This window comes from Loxodonta africana, chromosome 1 (assembly GCF_030014295.1).
Source record: "Loxodonta africana isolate mLoxAfr1 chromosome 1, mLoxAfr1.hap2, whole genome shotgun sequence".
In the NCBI taxonomy this organism is placed as follows: Eukaryota; Metazoa; Chordata; class Mammalia; order Proboscidea; family Elephantidae; genus Loxodonta; species Loxodonta africana.
The window spans coordinates 25,269,934-25,292,036 of record NC_087342.1 but is presented as its reverse complement, the minus strand read 5'-3'; the positions used below and the strand labels follow the sequence as shown (position 1 = coordinate 25,292,036).

The following is a 22,103-nucleotide window of genomic DNA, read 5'->3' as shown; positions in this document are numbered from 1 at the left end:
ACTATTTTGCTACCTTTACTACACCCTGGAATGGGGACGGGGGATTTCAGTTCAAGGCCATTATCTTTACCTATACACTTGACCCCTTTCTTCCTGCTTCTTCCAGGAACTGCCTCTATGTCTTTCTGTTTCTTTCCAATATCTTAAATTTCTCCCTCTTCACTTGCTCCCTTCTTTGTAATTTGCTCCCTTCTTTCTACTTTATCTCTTTAGGTACAGTTCAAATTCTCCTCATCTAAATAAACATATTAAAAAAGAATATTTTCTTTACACCTCTATTTACTCCTCAAACAACTTCTATGTGCATTTTTGCCAGCATTAGTACTTTTTTTTTTTAGTACTAGTGTGAAGGTTGCTGTTGAACTACTCATGTTAAATCCACTTGGTGCTTTTTAGACCTTAACTTCTTAGATTCCTCTGCTGCATTTAACTGTGTCGATGCTTCCTTAAATACTCTTTCCTTGTCTTCCAAGATACCATTAACACCTCCCGTACTGGTTACCATCGAGTTGATTCTGACTCATAGTGACCCTAAGGACAGAGTAGAACTGCCCCATAGAGTTTCCAAGGAGCACTGGTGGATTCGAACTGCCAACTTTTTGGTTAGCAGCCACCAGGGTTTCCATTAACATCACAGTGTCTATTAATTTATAGAGTCTCCAAAAGGACCCACATTGTTGTATTCATCTACCCCTATGATGAGAACTCCTGTCTCTGAACTTTTAGCCCATTCCTCTCACCAGAATTTAAGACTTGTTTATCTAACCCTCTGTTTCACTTTTTATATAGCCAATGGAACCACAAACTCGACAAGCTAAGAAAAAGCTTATTTTTTCTGTTTCTTCTCCAAGCCAGCTCCTTCAACTGTATTTATTGACTTAGTAGAATCATCAATCACTCAATCAAGCTAGGTGAAACTTGGAGGTCATCCTTGACTTTCCCTTCTCCCTCGCTTAGTAGCCTATCCAATGTCAAATTCACCCTTTATTCTCTTTGGTGATAATTGAGCTTTCTCCCATCTTCTCCACACCCACTGCTACTATCCCCTTATGGTCTTACTTGGGCTAGTGAAGCAACATTCTAAATAACCACTTTGCCCATAAACTGACACGGTGTATATCTCTCCTCCACACAACTTCTAGGTTAATCAATATAAAATATATCCTGACTGTGTTATCTTCTTATTTCAAGTCCTTCAATACAGAGGTGGTAGATATAGTAACCTACACATGTGATAAAATTATGTAGAACTAAATACCCACAGAGAGATGGATACAAGTAAAACTGAGGAAATCCAAATAAGACTGGTGGGTTGTATTCATATCAGTTTCCTGGTTATAATACTGTACTATAGTTTTGCGTGATTCATTATTGGGGGAAACTGGGTAAAGGTTATATGGGATCTCTCTGTATTCTTTTTTTTTTTATAACTCTATTTTTTATTGTTATACTGTTTCTTATAATCACATGTGAATCTACAATTTTCTAAAAATAAGAACCTTAATTTTAAAAAATTCCTGAAGAAATATACTAACACAGGCATTGAAGTATTCAAATTTTTTTTTTTTTTAATAGCATCCAAGTCTCTGCTTTCCTCTCCAGCTTCATCTCCCAGCATTCTCTGCCCAGGAGTTTTACAGTGTAGTAACAAAGGGTTGCTTGACATTTCCTAACACACACCAAGAGATTTTTGCATTTAGTACTTTCTTTATGCTGTTGGGTTGGCATAGAGTACCCATTCCATACCATTAAAATAACTGGTTGCTGTTGAGTCAGTTTTGACTCATGGTGACCCCCTAAGTGTCAAAGTAGAACTATGTTCCATAGGATTTCCAATGGCTTATTTTTCCAAAAAATCATCAAGACTTTCTTCCAAGGCACCTTTGGATAGACTTGAATTTCCAACCTTTTGCATCATTCAGGGACTCCTCTTAAGCCTTATCATTTAAGGGTTCTTTATATATTTCTTTTTGTATTTTAATGGTGCTATACATATTGGAGCCTTGGTGGTGTAGTGGCTAAAAGCTCAACTGCTAACTGAAAGGTCAGCCACTCCTTGGAAACCCCATGGAGCAGTTCTATTCTGTCCTATAGGGTCACTGTGAGTCGGAATCACCTCTACGGCCATGTGTTTGGTGTTTTGTTTCTTTCTTTTTTTTTTTTTTTTTGGTTTGATACATATCGTTAGGAGTCCTGAGTGGCACAAATGTTTAAGCACTTGACTACTAAACAAAAGATTGGCAGTTTCAACCCAGCCAGAGGCATCTCAGAAGAAAGTCTTGGGGATCTGCTTCTGAAGCATCAGCCATTGAAAACCCTATGGAGTGCAGTTCTATCCTGGCACATGTGAGGTCTCTGTATATTCATACATACATACACACTGTAACCGCATTTGTTTTAGGTTGGCTTTCCTGTCTTACCTTCTACACTATGAACATAAAGGGTGAAACCATAATTCTTTTTTTTTTTTTAATATTTCCAGTGTCCATTATGCTTCCTGGCAAATAGTTTATGCTCTGTGTATATTTAATTAAATGAATGTTCTGCTGTATGTAGCTTGGAAATCTTCATCAATTAATCCAACATGATTATGTTCCATTATTATCTAACTAAACCAGAACTATGATTTGCATGTTTAAGAAGGTGATTTACTACCCTTGTGTTCTATAGACTTTTCATAACATTAGCAGTAATGATGAAGAGCTTAGCTAATTTGTTTTTGAGTAAAATCGATCTACTGAAAATCACCGTGAATCACATATTAAGATGATCTACATAGACATTCACATTTGGTAAAAACATCACGTGATAAAACTGGTATCTTCCTTCACATAGACAGGCATCAAGGATAAACGATTTTTCTTTTTTTTTAAATAAAGGCTATAAAGTGAAACAGAAATTGTTCATTTACAAAGTGTTCAGGTGTTTGTTCATCCTTCAGTCTAACATAAATTTCTACATTCCAATTAAAAACCACCCACACCTACTTCAATTTAAGGGACTGGTGATTTAAAAAAAAAAAAAAAAAGACTTTGTTTCCTCTGGGCGTGATTCTTAGATGATAGTTATGAGCGGGGTAATTAATCTGAGGACGAATTTTAAATCTCCAGAGCTCTTTTTGGTTTTCTGATTCTACTTCTTGCCTGCTGGAGGCAGAATGAACAGATAATCAGTTGAGTCACTTATAAAACAGATTTAATAATAGGTCCGACTTGCTGTCAGATTTAATGAGAGGATGTTTATTTTCTTTTTGAAATCTCCAGAACACAGATGTTGGATAGTGGAGGTGTAGCATGTAACAACAATGTTATTGGTTCAGAAGGATGAGCTGGGGTAGAAGACTTGCTTGTCTAGCATGGGTCTGTCTGGTTTTATGGCCAAGTGGGATCCATGACTCTGCCCATAGCAACACCTGTGGTGAAACTTGTAAAAGTCTGCTGTATTTATCTGCATGATTTTAAAGATCTGGTTGCTATTTTCTACTTGTTAGAGTGTGCTATAGTTTAAATATGCAGTGTCATAAATACAGAAACTATAATCAGTTTCGTTTTTTTTTTTTAAGGTTCGTAGAAACCCCAGCTCATTTCTCTTGGAAAGAAAGCTACTACCGATCCACCATGTCCCAGAGCACACAGACAAGTGAATTCCTCAGTCCCGAGGTTTTCCAGCATATCTGGGATTTTCTGGAACAGTAAGTACCAAGCAAGAAATATAGCCAAACTATGGTAAAGGAATAAATGTGAATGGTCAAAATACTGCTTACAAGGGCATGTTTCTAGAATCAATAAAAATCCATACATGTTGTTGGGAAAAGGTATTCCCTTTGTAGCATCTCTGTGTTTACAATTCAGTGGAGATTCATTCAGTTTCCAACACCACAAGATTGTTATTATTCCAAGGTGGTATAATTTTGGGGACTCTGGGAGGACTCTGTCCAATCCAAAATTGTTTCCCCAATGACTCTGATACTCAAAATGCATTCCTTTGGTTTAAAGACTCATATTTACTGCTACAAGGAGCCCTGGTGGTGCAATGGTTAAGCACTCAACTGTTAACCTAAAGGTTAGCGGCTCAAACCCACCCAGCAGTTCCACAGGAGAGAGACCAGGTGGTCTGCTCCTGTAAATATTACAACCTAGCAAACCCTATGGAGCAGTTCTGCTCTGTCATGTGGGGTCTCTGTGAGTTGCAAATCGACTTGACAACACCTAACAACTGTAACAACATTCACTGCTATAATGCAAGCACCTGCTGAGAAGGCAAAACACTAAGTTTTGTTGGTCATTTGTACCTGGCCATGAAAAGGATTATTACCATCATTTCTAAGAGCAGGTTTGAACAACTAAGTAAATAAGGAAGAAAGTGAAGAGTATTAGAACAGTGGGGACCCTAAGGGATCGGGTATAAAATACTCTGTCTCTTATATATCCACTGTCTCCTGTTTACCAGCCATCAGTTCTTTGAGAGGGCAGGGATCAGGGCTCCCATTTTAAAATAGGGCTTAGATTTGAACTGCCTGAGATTACCTATCTGGCAAGTGGTTGAGCAAGGCTTTCTATCTCCAAGCAACATGTCTTGCCAATTTTGCAACAGAGAGAAGTCACTATAGCTAATTGGATGAGTGTGTTGTATTTCCTTCCCATGCCTAACACACTTTTTTACCCTTAATTTTAGGCCTCTATGTTCAGTTCAGCCCATTGATTTGAACTTTGTGGATGAACCATCTGAAAACGGTGCAACAAACAAGATTGAGATTAGCATGGACTGTATCCGCATGCAGGACTCAGAACTGAGTGACCCCATGTGGGTGAGTGGCATGGGCTTGCCCGTTATTCTGAGAGCCAAGCTATCTGCATCTCTGCTAACCCTGGCTTTTTAGTGGCATGTAAGAAGGCAGGTGGCTTTTAGAGGTCAAGGCCATCAGAAAGAGTCAATGTGGTCAGCAGAGGAGGAGTAGGAGAAGCTTATGAATTCTGGGTCTATCTTAGCTCTCCATAACAGATAAGTTTGCAAGGGTATGCGGAAGGTGGTTGGAAATAGTACCTTACATCCTTTATCTGAAGTGTTCCTCATTGCAAACCAGATTTAAAGAGTACAGAACCTGCCCAAGACTTTCCAACTAGTTAGAGGCAGAGTACCAGAATCCAGATCTGAGTTCTACTCTAAAGCATTTTCCAATATGGCAGACTGCCTCAATCATGAATCTGTCCTTCTTTAATGAAGGAAGAGAAAGTAAATTCTATGTGTACGCACATGTTAAGCATCTGGTAATAGGGTAACAGGAAAGAAGTAAATGATACAATAGAAAAAGGCTTTTCTTGTCTTTATCACTGAGTCTCTCAGGACCTAAGGCCTCCGTTTCTCATTTACAAAATGATAGGACCTTCTGTGCTGTGCACTGCCCAGACAGACTAAGGAGTTTAATGGGTTAATGATGGTAAAATACATTTCTGAGACTTTTAGGCAAAATTCCCTTAATTTGTGTATTCCGTAGTCGTGTAGGTTTATTTTTTATCATTTATTCACCACTCAAGTTTTGTTGCTTTTTCTGCTTAAACTTCTAGGGAAAAAAAAGCAGAAAGCAGGTGAGATGTCATAGAGTGTCTGCTCATAAGACAGTGGTTTAGAAAAATTTCTTCTCTTCCTTGCCTGATGTAGGATTTTACTGAAATTGTCACTATATACTTGTCTGCTGTAGAATGTATTTCTTAGCATCGGCATAAGGTGGCATGAGAAATGGAGAGAGGAAACAACCAAAAATATAGAGTTGTAACTTTGCAAATACATGGTTGTTTTATCATTAAAATGACAAGGAAAAAAAAATACATTTTTTACGTTGACTCTTTCCATCCCCATAGGATGAAGTTCTCAGTTTTCTTGAGGTAATAAAAGGAAACTGACAGATAATTCCAATGGGTGGGTCATTCAAGGCCTTGGAAGATACTATAATTGAACATAAATATGTGTAAGTTTGGATTTGACAGTGATTTAAAAATTGAAACATTCTCAGTTGACTTGACAATATTGCCTCTTAAGTTGATGGATTAAAATCAAACCAAACCCATTGCTATTGGGTTGATTCTAACTCATAGCAACCCTATAGGACAGAGTAGAGCTGCCGCATAATGTTTCCAAGGAGCAGCTGGTGGATTTGAACTGTCGACCTTTTGGTTGATGGACTAAGCAACACAGGTTTGATTCCTGGGCCATGCCCTTCATGCACAGCCACCACCCATCTGTCAGTGGAGGCTTACATGTTGCTATGATGCTAAACATGTTTCAACGGAGCTTCCAGATTAAGATGGAGTAGGAAGAAAAGCCTAGCAATCTATTTTAGTAAATCAGCCAGGAAAACCCTACAGATCACAATGGTTCTTTCTTCAGCCGATCATACTGACAGCATAGGACCAAGCAGTGTTTCACTGTGTTGTGCGTGGGGTCTCCATGAGTTGATGGCCGACTCGACGGCAGCCAACAACAAGAAGCAAATCTATCTTTTTAAGTTCTCTCCAGGTTTTTCTACTCTGACTCTTGGACTCATAAAAGTAGACCAAAAGTTACAAAGTTGGAGATGAAGAATTATATGCCTCCTTCATTTTTTTTTTTCAGTTACAGTTCCTATTATTATTTCTGAGCCCTGGTGGCACAGTGGTTAAAGTGCTCAGCTGCTAACAAAAAAAGTTTGGCAGTTCAAACCCACCCACTGCTCTTCAGGAGAAAGATGTTGCATTCTACTTCCATAAAAATTACAGCTTAGGAAACCCTATGGGGCAGTTCTACTCTGTCCTATAGGGTTGCTATGAGTCAGAATTGACTTGACAGCAGTAGCTTTTTTTGGCGGGGGGCGAGGAGGAGTGGTTATTTCCTTTTTACACACTGAAGCTGTGGTTTCTTAATAAACTATGCTGTTTCTTATTTCTTTGTATTGTTGGAGATATTCTTATCTAGAACACCATTCTTGTTCTTTTCCTCTCTCTAGCCAATTCCCTCAATATCCAGTTTCTGCCTCCTTTTCTGGGAAGACTTTTTGTCTCAGTCTTCACCACCAGTCTGATACAGAGGTCATTCCTCTGAAGTTACCTAAGCATGCTTTTTGTCCTGTTATTTATTACACAATGTTATAGTTACTTGTTTACATTCCTGTCTGTAAAGGGGACAAGAACCATATGTTCCTATGCCCAAGGCTTTTTACAATACTGGCACATAGTAGGTCTTCAAGAATTGTTGAAGTCATCAGAAATGGGATTCGATTGCTATGTAAATGTCCGATAGTTCTCTTTCAAACAACCCTGTTCAAAAGAATTTTTTTTTCCGTGATGGAAATGTTAATTCTGTCCTGTTCCATACAGTAGCCACAAGGTACATGCACCTTTTGAACACTTGAAATGTGGTCAGTACAACTGAAGCACTTAACTTTCATTTTAGTTTAAATTGCCACATGTGGATAGCATAGCCGTAGAATATCTCTTATCAATGAACTGTTCTTTCCTTGAACAGTCAAAGCAGCAAAGTTTCCTGTTTTACCTTCTTCCTCTGTTCCTTCCTTCTGATTAAGGTGCGTCAGTATAGGAAGTGCTATGCTTTTTAGGTTACTTGTTTTTATGTCCGTTGTTATCCCCTTCTGTTTAGAAGTACCCTGATATGCCACCTGATCTCTAAAATTTAAGTCATTTAAAGTCCATTTTGATATTTTTACAAAACAACTAAAAGAAACTCTGGAGAAAACCTAGTGGAGTATCTGAGTAAGAGGCAGACAAGTCATGCGATCATGTTAGAAGAGACTTACAATGAAAAGGGGAGAAAGCTAAGAAGATGCACAGATGTAATGGTTCTTACCATAGATGTTTTGTCTAGCTAAGAATGATACTGCCTTATGATTTTTGTGGCTATCGTTAGGTGCTGTTGAGTCGGTTTTCACTCATGGTTACCTTAAGTATAACAGAACAAAACATTGCCCAGTCCTGTGCCATCTTCACAATTGTTGCCATGTTTGAGCCCATTGTTGCAGCCACTGTGTCAATCCATCTTGTTGAGGGTCTTCCTCTTTTTGGCTGACCCTCTACTTACCAAGTATGATGTCCTTCTCCAGGGACTGATTCCTCATGATAACATGTCCAAAGTGTGTGAGACATAGTCTCGCCATGCTCACATCTAAGGAGCATTCTGGCTGTACTTCTTCCAGGACAGATTTATTCATTATTCTGGCAGTCCATGGTATATTCAATATTCTTTGCCACCACAATAATTCAAATACATCAATTCTTCTTTGGTCTTCCTTATTCATTGTTCAGCTTTCGCATGCATATTAGGTGATCAAAGATACCAGGCTTGGATCAGGAGCACCTTAGTCCTCAAAGTAGTATCTTTGATATCTTTATGATTTTTAGGTCAAATTTAGGTCATTATTGTTTAAGAAATAGGGATGCTTAAGGGAATTATCCATTTGTGTTCAACATTTTTTCTTGAATATCAATACATGTATGTGTGTGTGTATATACACATATATATGTGTATGCGTGTATACACACACATATATACACATATATACACACATACATATTTGAAATAGATTTTTAATAATACTCATAGGAGGAGTGAATTTTTTGAAACTGGGGGTATTCAATTTGAGATTGATCCAGAATTTCCTGTTACGAGTCTGTATTACAAATTTTTAAAACAATACTTTTCTGAGGTGTCAGTTGTGGCTGCTGATTAACATATTTGGTATTTGATTTAGTCTTTTCAATAACATTGCGCAGTAGACATTATCATCCTTGTTTTGTAAATTGGTAAACCAAAGCAAACAAAGTTAAATGAGGTTAAATACCTTTCCTAGGGTCACCTGTGCAGTCCATGACAATCTTTGCATCTTGCCTGTGACACTGGACCCAACCTTGTCTTTGCTCAGTCTTCCCCAAGGCATTGCATTTGGGAAGAATTGGAGCTCTACTTCTTGAGTACCCATCTGCTTCTATGAAATTTAGGGACTCCTGTGTAGGGAAACTTCCCCTTTCCCCCATGGGATTCTATGCAGTACATGCTGCACACTTACCCCTCCTGTGGAGAGGTAAGGGACACCACTGGTAAAATCCTAATGATGAAACAGCATTTATCATCACTTATTAGCCCCTTGGACTTGGACTTAAACTGAGGGCTACTGTTTAGTGATAAATTAGGAAATAAGACCCTGGATAGAAAAAATTGTAATAAGTGGGGGATTGTGGTGTTTCAGGAAAAGCTGGAAAACTAAATTAACAGGGTTTTGCCAGTGGGGGAAACAGAATAGGACACTTGGGAGCAACTGTATTAAAAGGAATATAAAAATAGACTGAGAATGAACTTGATTGAGGAAACAAATTTGCCTGTCTCTGGCTGCCCTGTTTTTATCTCCAAACAACTGAGACATTCCTTATAAATTTCCGTTCTATATGGAGCCCCAGTGGCACAGTGGTTAAGAACGTGGCTGCTTACCAAAAGGTCAGTAGCTCGAACCCACCGGCTGCTCTCTGGAAACCCTATGGGGCAGTTCTACCCCATCCTATAAGGTCTCCGTGCTACGAGTTGGAATCGACTTGACAGCAGTGGATTTTGGGGGGTTATATGAATCCTGGATCCTTCCTTGTGGTACAAGTATTCCAGCTTCCTCATGTATGTCTGTGTTTGAAAGCCATCAAGTTGGTTCCAACTCATGGTGGCCCATGTGTGTCAGAGATCTGTGCTCCACAGGGTTTTCAATGATTGATTTTTCAGAAGTGTATCACCAGGCCTTTCTTCTGACGTGCCTCTGAGAGGTTGACTCCAAACTTCTGGCTCTTCAGTTAGCCGCCCAATATGTTAACCATTTGCACCTCCCAGTGACTCCAAAGGCCACAAGTTCACATTAAAAAAAAAAAAAAAAAAATCTGTTGTCTTTGAGCCAATTCTGACTCATTGTGACCCCATGTGACAGAGTAGAAGTGCCTCATAGGGCTTCCAAGGCTGTAAATCTTTATGGAAGAAGAATGACACATCTCTCTTCCACAGAGCAGCTGGTGAGTTCAAACCACCAACCTTTTGGTCAGCAGTTGAGTGCTAACCATAAATTTCATGGTTAACACTGTGTCACTAGGGCTTCTTAAAGGCCACAGAAACCAAAACCCAACACATTGGCCTTGGGTCAATTCCTACTCATAGCAACCCTATAGGGTAGAGTAGAACTGCCCCATAGGGTTTCCAAGGCTATAATCTTTACAGAAGCAGACTGCTACATCTTTTTCCCTCAGAGTTACATAGATGAGGCTAAATACCCACTCCAGCCCCCAGCAACTTGAGTGGAAAAATGATGGACTTGTTCAGGCTCTTAAAAAAAGTGTTGTTCTAGTTTGGAAAGCAAGAACTAGACTTCTGTTAGATTCCCAGTCTTTCTGATCTGACTGCTGCTGCGATGATGTGAGGCTCTTCCATTATTTTGTTAGCATATTTTTGCTTTTCCATGTATAGGCTAATAGCCAAGTGAGTCCTAAACCCTGCACGTAAATTACCTTCCTCTTGCATATAACATAACATAAAAAAAAAAAAAAGTTGGGCTGTCAGCCAAGCATTCTTTCACTTTGCAAGAAATAAGAATCGGTGGACATGGCAAGACATGTTTGATTATTAAGGACGGAAATCTTGAAATTGAAGAATTCATCCTATTTTTATTGACGTTTGATACAACCCTCACCTTAATAACTAGTTATGAAATGGAATCACAATGTTTGCTCTGATTCTGAACAAAGGAAATTTGAGTGGCAGAGAATGTGTATAACTTGTTCACTAGAATGATTTTTAACATGCCTAGAAAAACGAACTGCGTTGGGTTAGTAAACATGGGTGAATGGAGCCTCTCCAATGGATTTCATATTTTAGCCTGTGTTCCCACCGTGTTATGTTCTTGTTGGTTTTGATTCTGCTGTCTAATAAGTTACTTTGTATATCAGGTTTGCGTTAATTATAAACAGCGTAAGTATGACTGCCAAGTCTTCTAAACCAAAAACTCATTGCCGTCGAGTCGATTCTGACTCATAGCGACCCCATAGGACAGAGCAGAGCTGCTCTATAGGGTTTCCAAGGAGCTACTAGTGGATTCAAACTGCTGACCTTTTGGTTAGCAACCGAGCTCTTAACCATTGCACCACCAGGGCTCCATCATGTCTTCCAGAAGTGGATAATGATATTAACACTTGTATGTTCTCCCAGAATGATAGTAACTACACAACCCTTACTTTTGTATTTGTCTGTTACTTATACTTTGAGGAGAACTCTTCTTAGCTGAATTGGGTTTTTCCCTAGAGAGTTTAGCAGTAATCAGCTAAAACCATCCATTTTTCTGTATGTAAAAAAAAAAAAATTTTTTTTTTTTTTTTACAAGGCAGCATCCCAGATACATATGAAGAGTTCTAAGCTCTACATATGAAAAGAGTGGTGTCTAGGCTGTGTGCATGTATTTGGATAGCCTTAGGCCACAGAAAAGGACCTCTGGCAGCAAAAACATTTAAGCCTTTGGCTGCTAACTGTAAGGCTGATGGTTTGAACCCACCCAGCCGCTCCAGGGGAGAAAGACCTGGCGATCTGCATCTGTAAAGATCACAGCCTAGAAAACCCTACCGGGCAGTTCTACTCTGCCACATGGGGTCAGTATGAGCTGGAATCAACTCATTGGAACCCAACAACAACAACAAGCCACAGAATCTAGAATAACGTCCTACAGCATATATGGTCCGGGGTTCATATAAGATGCTACGCACACATACTAAGTCTAGCAACAAGTACTTATTTAGTTCCTACTGTATGCTATGTCCTGGTGACGCAGGTGAACCAGCCAGTCTCCGTCCTTGAGAAGACCATAATATGGCAGAAATGCCAAATGTGAACAAACTTTACCTATAATGTATACTCAGATGTATACGTTTTATTTTATTCTTAAAGATGCACAAAAAAAGCTTTATTGTGCCTGAGGAATGACTGGCAATCCTTTATAGAGAAGGTAATTTTTATTTAGGCCTTGACATATGAATTGAATTGATCAAATCAAGAAGAGGCAAAATTAGTGCAAGTTTGGATAACTGGTAATAATAATAATAATAATTTATTAAAAAAACATAATGTGAAGTTTGGAAGTTCTAAAAGATAAAACTGAAAAATTTGACTGAAGGGAAATTTACATAGAAAAAGTAGATGTGCTAATTTAAATTTACATAATAACGCATGGCAAAGGTTTAGTAGCCAAGCCCTGATGTACTAAATAAATACTTAAAAACCAACAGGAGAAAGATGAAGACCCTCCCATTGGCAAAGGGTATATGTAATTTACAGACGATAAAAATACAGATGTTGGATAGACATAAGATGTTCAGCCTCTCTAATAATGATAATAAAAATAATGTGAATTAAAACAATGAAATTATTTAACACCTGTCTGATCAGGAAAGATATAAATGATTGATAATAACAAGTGCTCGTGAAATTGCTGGGAAGCAGTCAATTTTATCACTACTGATGGGAGTAGAGAAGCCCTGCTGATGCAGTGATTAACAGCCCAGCTTCTTACCAAAAAGTTGGCAGTTCGAATCCCCCAGCCGCTCCTTGAAAGTCCTATGGTGGCAGTTCTACTCTGTCCTATAGGGTTGCTATGAAACCGAATAGGCTTGGCGGCAGTGGGCTGGTTGGTTGGTATGTTTTTTGATTTGGTGGGAATGTAAATTGATACAAGATATGCGGAGGGCGATTGAGACTAGAGGAATCCCGGCGGTCATGGTCCCCAAACCTTCTGTTGGCCCAGGACAGAAACCATTCCCGAAGACAACTCATCAGACATGAAAGGGACTGGACAGTGGGTAGGAGAGAGATGCTGATGAAGAGGGAGCTAATTATATCAGGTGGACACTTGAGACTGTGTTGGCATCTCCTGTCTGGAGGGGGGATGGGAGGATAGAGAGAGTGGGAAGCTGGCAAAATTGTCACGAAAGGAGAGACTGGAAGGGCTGACTCATTAGGGGGAGAGCAAGTGAGAGTATGTGGAGGGCAATCTGTCTATTTTAATTAATTTTATCTTAAAAGCACTTACTCTTTGTCCAGTCCATGCTAAGAGTTTACCCTACAAAGCTATTTAAAAATAACCAAGTGCACACAGACACAGACACACAGACACACACAGAGAAACAGGGCTTCATTATGGCATTGTTCATAATAACCAAAATAATAGGAACATAGATTGAACTCCATTTATGGACTTTAAAGTTTTGGAATCTGACAGATAGGAAGCAAATTAAAATTGAATTAAAAGAAATGTATGAATGTATATATGGGCATAATTTCTATATCATCGTCCTCACAGAATTGTTAGGGTTTCTTAAATGATCTCACTTGTTTTCATTCAAAATTTCTGGTACATAAAAATGCAGCCAATAAATGCAAGTAACAGCACAGGTAGACAATTGATAAGAAGAATGTTCTTATCAATAACAGGACAGGTAGACAACTGATAAGAAGAACGTTCTTCTTATCAATTGTCTACCTGTGCTGTTACTTGTAAAAACTCTCTGAAGTAGGTAAATGTGTATTGTTGTTGTTAGGTGCTGTCAAGTCGATTTTTGACTCATTGCGATCCCATGTGTTACAGAGTGGAACTGCCCCATTGGGTTTTCTTGGCTATAATCTGTATGGGAACAGATTGCCAGGTCTTTCTTCTGTGGAGACGCTGGGTGGGTTCTAACTGCCAATCTTTCAGTTAGTAGCCAAGCACTTTACTGTTGAACCACCAGGACCCCTAAATATGTATTAGTCCTTATAATAAATTACTCTGATTGTGTAAGTACCCAGTCCCAGTACCCAGTGCCGTCAAGTCGATTCCGAAGAGAACTTAAAAAGTTTAAATATCTAAAGTATGTATAATCTCCAGGTAATAATTATGAACACTTTAGTCTCCCCCTCCCCCACCCCCCAGTTTTCTTTTTCTTCTAAGAAGTGAGTTTTATGAAACATGTTTGGAATCATTCCATATATAAATTTTGGGATCTACCTATTATTTTGGAAACCCTGGTGGCGTAGTGGTTAAGTGCTATGGCTGCTAACCAAAGAGTCAGCAGTTTGAATCCGCCAGGCACTCCTTGAAATCTCTATGGGGCAGTTCTACTCTGCCCTGTATGGTCGCTATGAGTCAGAATCGACTTGACGGCACTGGGCACTGGGCAACTATTATTTCGTTGTTGTTATTTATTTATTTATTTTTTTTGCATTCTATGGTGAACATTTTCCTGTGATTTACTTGTTTACAAAACACCTTCAATTGTTATATTATCTATTATATACCACCACATGGCTGTACCATAATGTATTTACCTGTTCCTTTACTTATAGATTTTTAAGAAGAATATTTACATACAAAATATCTTTTTGTGAGAGGTACTGAGAAGTGTAAATACTGGGTAAAATGGTATGAACATCAAAGTTATTGATACTATCAAATTTATTTTCACGTTTTTTTTTAATCAATTAAGGTTGTACCAACTGTGTAAAAGTATCTGCAAGCTTGAAAAATATTTGGTTAAACAGCCTCTTCTTAAAAAAAAAAAATGTAAATATGTCTAGATGCCTGAAGGAGTTTCCAGTCATTTGCATATCCAAATGAAATGTCATGTTAGCTCCCGTGGAGTTGGCCCCCGACTCATGGTGACCCACGCACAAATGAATGAACCACTGCATCATCAACATGGTCACTTGGGGATCAAACCATTGTGATTCAGTGTTGTCATTGGCTGGTTTTTGGAAGTAGTCTGCCAGGCCTTTCTTCCTAAGCCATCTTAGTCTGGAAGCTTTGCTGAAACCTGTTCGGCATCATGGTAACATGCAAGCCTCCACTGATAGCCACATGGTGGCTGTGCATGAGGTGTATGGGCCGGAAATTGAACCTGGGTCTCGGTTCCTCTTCCAAAAAACAAACCGAAGCCATTGCAGTCCAGTCGATTCCAACTCATAGCGACCTTATAGGGCAGAGTAGAACTGCCCCACAGAGTTTCCAAGAAGTGCAGAGTGGATTCACACTGCCAACCTTTTGGTTAGCAGCCGTAGCTCTTAACCACTACGTCATCAGTCCCTCTTGATACACCTTAATTGCGTTTTATGGAAGGGATGGTAGTTTTGACAGAAGATGAGTAGGACATCTTAGAAAATAGAATATTTCGGTGTGGGGTGGGCAGACCTTTTGGGATGGGGACAGTATGGGAGAAGAAGTGATGAAAAAGGGATAGATTAAGGGTTGTTTCTAAATGTCCCCTAGCGTTAGCCTTGCACATGGGGATGAACAGAATTTTTTTTCCTTTTCCTTCCAGCATTTCTTTATCCTTGCTTTTTGTTCTTTGGTACTATTATGCCTAGACTATTGCCATTGAGGGAGCCCTGGTGGTGCAATGGTTAAGAACTCGACTGCTAACCAAAAAGATGACAGTTCAAATCCACCAGCCACTCTTTGGAAACCCTATGGGGGCAGTTCTACTCTGTCCTATAGGGCCGCTAAGAGTTGGAATTGACTTGAGGGCAATGGATTTGATTTTTGGCTTGACTGCCATTGAAAACCCTGTGGAGCGCAGTTCTACTCTGATACATGGTGTCACCATGAGTTGGAGTCAACTAGGTGGCAACTGGTTAGGAGTCCCTGGGTAGTACAAACAGTTAATGTGCTCAGTTGCTAACCGAAAGATTGGAGTTTTGAGTCCACCTAGAGGTGCCTTGGAAGAAATGACTGGTTCTATTCTTATTCACATGGGGTCGCCAGGAGTTGGAATGGACTTGAGGGCAACTGGTTGGATTTTTTTTTATTACCGTTACAACAGTAGTCCAACCATATTTTGTGTCAAATTTGTGTCCTAGTTCCATGACTGCAAAACAAGCATATTCCAAGTAGCAAACGACCCTCTTATTTTTTTGGAAAGTTGCTCTTTCTTATTTATCTATACTCCATATTATTCCCAAATAAGTTTTGGGGTGGCTCAATATCCACCCAGTTTAAACTGAATTCAGGTGGCCTCCTAAGAGCAGACTGTTTTTCTGGTCTCGTCTTTGTAAAACATAGCCACCACTTTGTTCAACAGTGCCAAGTCAGGGACTTTACCTAAAACACAAGTATGCATTTCAAAACTTGAACAAACAGGCTGCTTAATAAAATAAGGGAAAGGGTTTTCTTTTTTTTCTCTTCTCTAGAAATTCACAAACATCACTTGACAGGTGACAGCTCCTCCCTGACAAAGGGACTGTTTGCTTTTTGCTTTGGTGTTTGGGTAAACTGCAGCACACACTGGCAGAGAATTTATTGCCTAGGGGAAGGTGTTTTCAGTCGCTGTGTTTAATCTGAAAAGGAACCCTTTTCTCTCTCTCCCCTCTCTCTCTTTTTGAGGAGGCAGAGTTGGAAATGATAGCCTGGGGGAAATTGTTCCCCTAACACCTGTCTTTGGTATCACCTCAGCAATGTTACTTAAGACACTGTGCTTAGTATATATGCATTCAGAATGACAAAGTTGAAGAGGGCAGATAAACAGAAAGGGATTTCAGCAGACACACGGGAGCTGATTCTGACCTTGCATCCTCTTAAAAACCAATCAGCTTGGAATCCTAGCGTATGCTGGCTGACAAAGAATCTGATTTGTGTGAAGTAACACACTATTAGTCACCTGTGCTTTCCTTCAGCGTCCAGCTGATTTAATATAGTTTTAATGTATACAACGTGGAGAATTCTAAAGTGACGACCTTGGGAACTTTGGAGATGGTTTAGTTCCAGACCAATGTTCCATTTATAGGTGGGAAAACGGAGATCTATGGAGATCACTGGTGACTTCTCCAACATTCCTAATAGATTTTGCAGGAGCCCCAGGGCCAAACCTTGGTTTCTTGATTTCTAGACCTGCTCCTCCATCTACTATTAAAGGCTGTGTAGTATAGTGAAGAGTCCCTGGGTGGGCCAAGCAGTTAAACGCTCGACTACTAGCTGGAAAGTTGGCTGTTTGGGCTCATCCAGAGACACCTTGGAAGATAGGCCTGGAGATCTGCTTCTGAAAGGTCACAGTCTTGAAAACCGTATGGAACAGTTCTACTCTTCATACATAGGGTCGTCCTGAGTTGGAACTGACTCAATGGCCACCAACAACAAAGCATACTCAAGCATTGTGGCTCTGGAAGTAAATGGCTGCCCGGATTTGAATCCAGCTCTATCATTCACTATTTGGGTGACCTTTTGGCTAAATGACATTATGTTTCCCTACTTATGAAAGGAAAAAACTGTTTTTTTAAGATTGAGATAAATTTACTTTAGATAAAAATTTTGCTGAGGATCATTCAAAAGCAGCTGCAGTAGTACATCGAGGGATCACTCCCGGAAATTCAAACCAGATTCAGAAGAGGGTGTGGAACGAGGGATGTTATTGCTGATGTCAGGTAGATCTTGGCTGAAAGCAGAGAACACCGGAAGGATGTTTACCTGTGTTTTATTGACTGTGCAAAGGCATTTGACTGTGTGGATCATAACAAATTATGAATAATGTTGCAACGAATGGGAATTGCAGAACACTTAATTGTGCTTGTGAGGAACCTGTACATAGACCAAGAGGCAGTTGTTTGAACAGCACAAGGGGATACTGCATGGTTTAAAGTCAAGAAAGATGCCTGTCGGGGTTGTATCCTTTCACCATACCTATTCGATCTGTATGCTGAGCAAATAATCCAATAAGCTGGACTATATGAAGAAAAAGGGGGTATCAGGACTGGAGGAAGACTCATTAACAACCTGCGATATGCAGATGATACAACTTTGCTTGCTGAAAATGAAGAGAACTTGAAGTATTTGATGAAGATCAAAGACCACAGCCTTCGGTATGAGTTGCACCTCAATATAAAGAAAACAAAAATCCTCACAACTGGACCAATAAGCAGTACCATGATAAATGGAGAAAATATTGAAATTGTAAAGGATTTCATTTTACTTGCATCTACAATCAGCACCCATGGAAGCAGCAGTCAAGAAATCCAAATGACACATGGCATTGGGCAAATCTACTGCAAAAGATTTTTTCAAAGTGTTAAAAAGCAAAGATGTCACTGTAAGGACTAAGTTGCGCCTGACCCAAGCCATGGTGTTTCTAGTCGCCTCATATGCATGTGAAAGCTGGACAATGAATAAAGAAGACTGAAGAAGAATCGATGCCTTCGAATTATGGTGTTGGTGAAGAATATTGAATATTCCATGGACTGACAGAAGAAGGAACAAATCTGTCTTGGAGGAAGCACAGCCACAATGCTCATTAGAAGCAAGGGTAGCAAGACTTCATCTCACATACTTTGGACATGTTATCAGGCAGGACCAGTCCCTGGAGAAGGGCGTCATGCTTGGTAAAGTAGAGAGGGGGTCAGCAAAAAAGAGGAAGACCCTCAGTGAGACGGATTGACGTAATGGCTGCAACAATGGGCTCAGGCATAACAACAATAGTGAGGAGGGCACAAGACCGGGCTGTGTTTTGTCCTGTTGTACATATGATCACTATGCATTGGAACCAACACAATGGCACCTAGCAACATCAACTACAACAATGTAAAGCAGTTGACACAAAGTCTGACATAAGGTCAGTCTTCAGAGGTAATGGTGGTTGTTGCTCTTTAAAAAAAAAAAAGAAGCCAGTTGTTGTCAGGTCAATTTCGACTCATAGTGACCCTATAGGACAGAGTAAAACTGCCCCATATGGTTTCCAAGGTTGTAATCTTTATGGAAGCTGACTGCCACATCTTTCTCCTGCGGAGCAGCTGGTGAATTCCAACCACCAACCTTTTGGTTAGCAGCCAAGAGCTTAACCACTGCACCACGTCAGTCTTCAGAACCTAGTAAACTTGGAACTAGTGAATTATTAATCCTGAGCAGAGTAACTATTGATGTGGGGCAGGGGGAGTAATTTGCATAGACTTGATTTTGTGTTTCTACAAACAAAGGTAATTTCTGAAGATGGTCTGGCATGCTGCTAAAATCTGACTTTACTATCCTTTCCCATTTGAAATTAGAGCTGAGTTTTTCTTCAAACTAAAATTAAAGTTTTAAAGAAGACAGACCACTGTTAAAAGAAAATGCACTCATGTGTCTGTTTATAGAACTTACAAGAAAATCTCATAACTTTCATTAATAAATATCATTTTATTTTAGTTATTTTGGTGTCGTTCAATACTTTTAGCATGATGAAATATTCCCTTTTTCAATCTGATGATTAAAAGCATGGGCTTTGGAACTGGATATACAAATGTAATTTTATTTGAATCTGCATGATACTGAAATCAGAACTGCAAGGACTCTTAACCCAAAAACCTCATTGTCGTCCAGACGATTCCGACTCCTAGTGCCCCTGTAGGACAGAGTAGAACTGCCCCACAGGGTTTCCAAGGAGTGGCTGGTGGATTCAAACTGCTGACCTTTTGGTTAGCAGCTGAGCGCTTAACCACTGTGCCACCGGGGCTCCACAAGGACTCTTAGAAAATTTAATTCAGTGGTTCTTAAAAAGTGTGTTCCCAGGAGCAGCAGCATCAACATGAGTTAGGAATTCATTAGAAATGCAAATATTTGACACCACCTCAGATCTGCAGAATCAGAAACTGGGACAGGTGGGGAGGGCAGCAGTCATTCAACAAGCCTACCAGGAGGTTCTGCACGGTAAAGTTTGCGAACCACTAGTATAATCTAATGACTTAAAATATATACACACACACTCACATATATATGGAAGTAGATTGCCAGGCCTTTCTTCCAAGGTACCTCTTCATGAACTCAAAACCTCTGACCTTTTGGTTAGCAGGCCAGTGTGGGTGGTGCAAATAGTTAATGGTTAACAAGCTTATGTGCGTATTGAAAGGTTAGAGGTTTGAGTCCACCCAGAGGTGGCTTGGAAGAAAGGCCTAGCTATCTACTTCTGAAAAACCAGCCACTGAAAACCTGCGGAGCATGGTTCTACTCTGAGACATGTGCAATTGCCTTGAGTCAGAATTAACCAGACTGCCACTGGTTGGTTATATATTTTTTCTAGGTAGAGAAACTCAGGCTTGGGACAGAAAGTGACTTGCCAAAGAGTACACAGTTATAATGACAAAGAGGAAACCTTTAGGCCAGGCTCTTCTCTAAAATAGATATCTCTAGCTGTGATTCATCTTAAAACATGTGCAAGGGTTTCTGCTGGATTATGATATTTAGAAAATAAAGAAGATAGACTGTAATACTTTAAGACAAAAACAAACCCGTTGCCATCAAGTTGATTCTGACTCATAGCAAACCAGTATGATAGAATAGAATTACCCCATAGGGTTTCCAAGGCTGCAAATTTTTACAGAAGCGACTGCTTTGTCTTTCTCCTGTGCGAGTAGCTGGTGGGTTCGAACCGCAAACCTTTTGGGTAGCAGCCGAGCACTTAACCACTGTACCACCAGGGCTCCTTTTCATGTAATACTTTAGAAGTACTGAAATACGTATTTTTATATAGTGGTTGGCTGCAAGTACCTTCATCAGGAAGAGGTTGTTAAACAAGTTCTCATACTTGAATTTCTTTAATTGCAGGGATGGTTTGTAAAAATCTCTTGCCTGGCAAAAACACTGAACTTTCAAGCTTGTGTTCTTGTCAATTCAACAAGTATGTACTGATTAGCTATAAAGTGCAAGACACTTTACTAGGAGCCCAAAATTTAAATAAAAGACCCCATTCTATCACTACGTGCAAGTTGGAGTTGATAGAGGGGACTGGTATGATGTCACTGAACATGGCGGTAAAGGATGGCACCCAGGAAAATATTTATTGATTAAATATTGAGAGATAAATGGACAAGACAATAAATATGTAGTCACTGTTGAGCAAAAAACCAGAGTCCAGTCTTGCAGCAATGACTGCTAGGCTACATAACTTTAGGGACATTATTCCTATAATATTCTATATGATTATTCAGTACCTCTTAGCAATAAGCAACTCACTGGCCCTGTATCCAGCTAACATTGGATGCCTACTATACTTGAGGCAATCTTGGAATTCATGAATAAACAAAGAGTAAATTCTGTTCCCAAGCACTTCCTAGTTTATTATGGGAAGGGAAGCACATACAAGCAACACTAGTCAAGACAGAAAGTGCTAAGCACCAAAGGAGTTTAAGTAAACTTCAGCAGAAATTCTGATTATCATATTTGAGATCTCAGGGAATAACTTGTCCACATGAAAGAAAAGACCAAAAACCAAAACCACTGCCATCAAGTCGATTCCAACTCTTAGCGACCCCATAGGACAGAGTAGAATTGGCCCATAGGGCTTCTAAGGAGTGGCTGGTGGATTTGAGCTGCCAACCTTTTGGTTAGCAGCCAAGCTCTTAACCACTGCTCCACCAGGGCTCCTGTGAAAAAGAAGGGAGGGAGGTTACTCTAAGTAGAGAGAATTATTTAAGTTAGTTAGGAAACCAGCTGCCAGCTTAAATGTGAAGTTGTCCTGTGAGATGCCTGGAGAGAACTGGAGAATGCCAGCCTCACCTAGAGTAATTCACATTTTTATTATTTTTTAAGTACCCAGTTAAAAAGAACATATGTATGGACTGTCGTTTTAAGACTCTTTACTTTAGTATAGACGTGAATTTTGTAAATTGGGTAATGGGGGTCGGGTAGGTGGTGGAAACAGGTTTGGCTGGAGCCAATCAAGCAAGTGAAGGAGTATGGGAAGAGACAAATAGTCAAGTTGGGGTCAGCTGAGGAAAATATTAATACATGCTACCTTGGTGGCTTTGCTGAGCTGATCATAGTATACAAACAGTATTACCACAGGATTGAAAAAAAAAAGCATATTGCCATCGAATCAATTCTGACTCATAGAGACCCAATAGGACAGAGTAGAACTGCCCTATAGGGTTTCCAAGGAGTGGCTGGTAGGTTCCAACTGTTGACCTTTTGTTTAGCAGCTGAGCCTTTAACCACTGTACCACCAGGGCTCCGATAGAGAATGTTGGGCAAGAATTATAAAGGTGCTTGCCCATGCTTATGATCTCAAACCCTGCAAAGAGAGGTGGTTATTGTCAAGAGAAGTAGGTGTGTTGAGCTGTGA

General features: G+C 39.8%; 1 protein-coding gene across 2 annotated transcripts in view; it reads left to right on the top strand.

Moving 5' to 3' along the window:
• The first annotated feature begins 3,569 nt into the window (after positions 1-3,569).
• Positions 3,570-22,103, top strand: part of TP63 (tumor protein p63) — a 156,842-nt gene continuing 138,308 nt past the window's right edge. For both annotated transcript variants that reach the window (XM_023551621.2, XM_023551622.2), the window contains exons 1-2: positions 3,570-3,691; positions 4,675-4,807. In XM_023551621.2, coding sequence (XP_023407389.1) covers positions 3,618-3,691; positions 4,675-4,807 — 207 coding nt within the window. In that variant the 5' untranslated portion in view covers positions 3,570-3,617. The remainder of the gene's footprint in view (positions 3,692-4,674; positions 4,808-22,103) is intronic.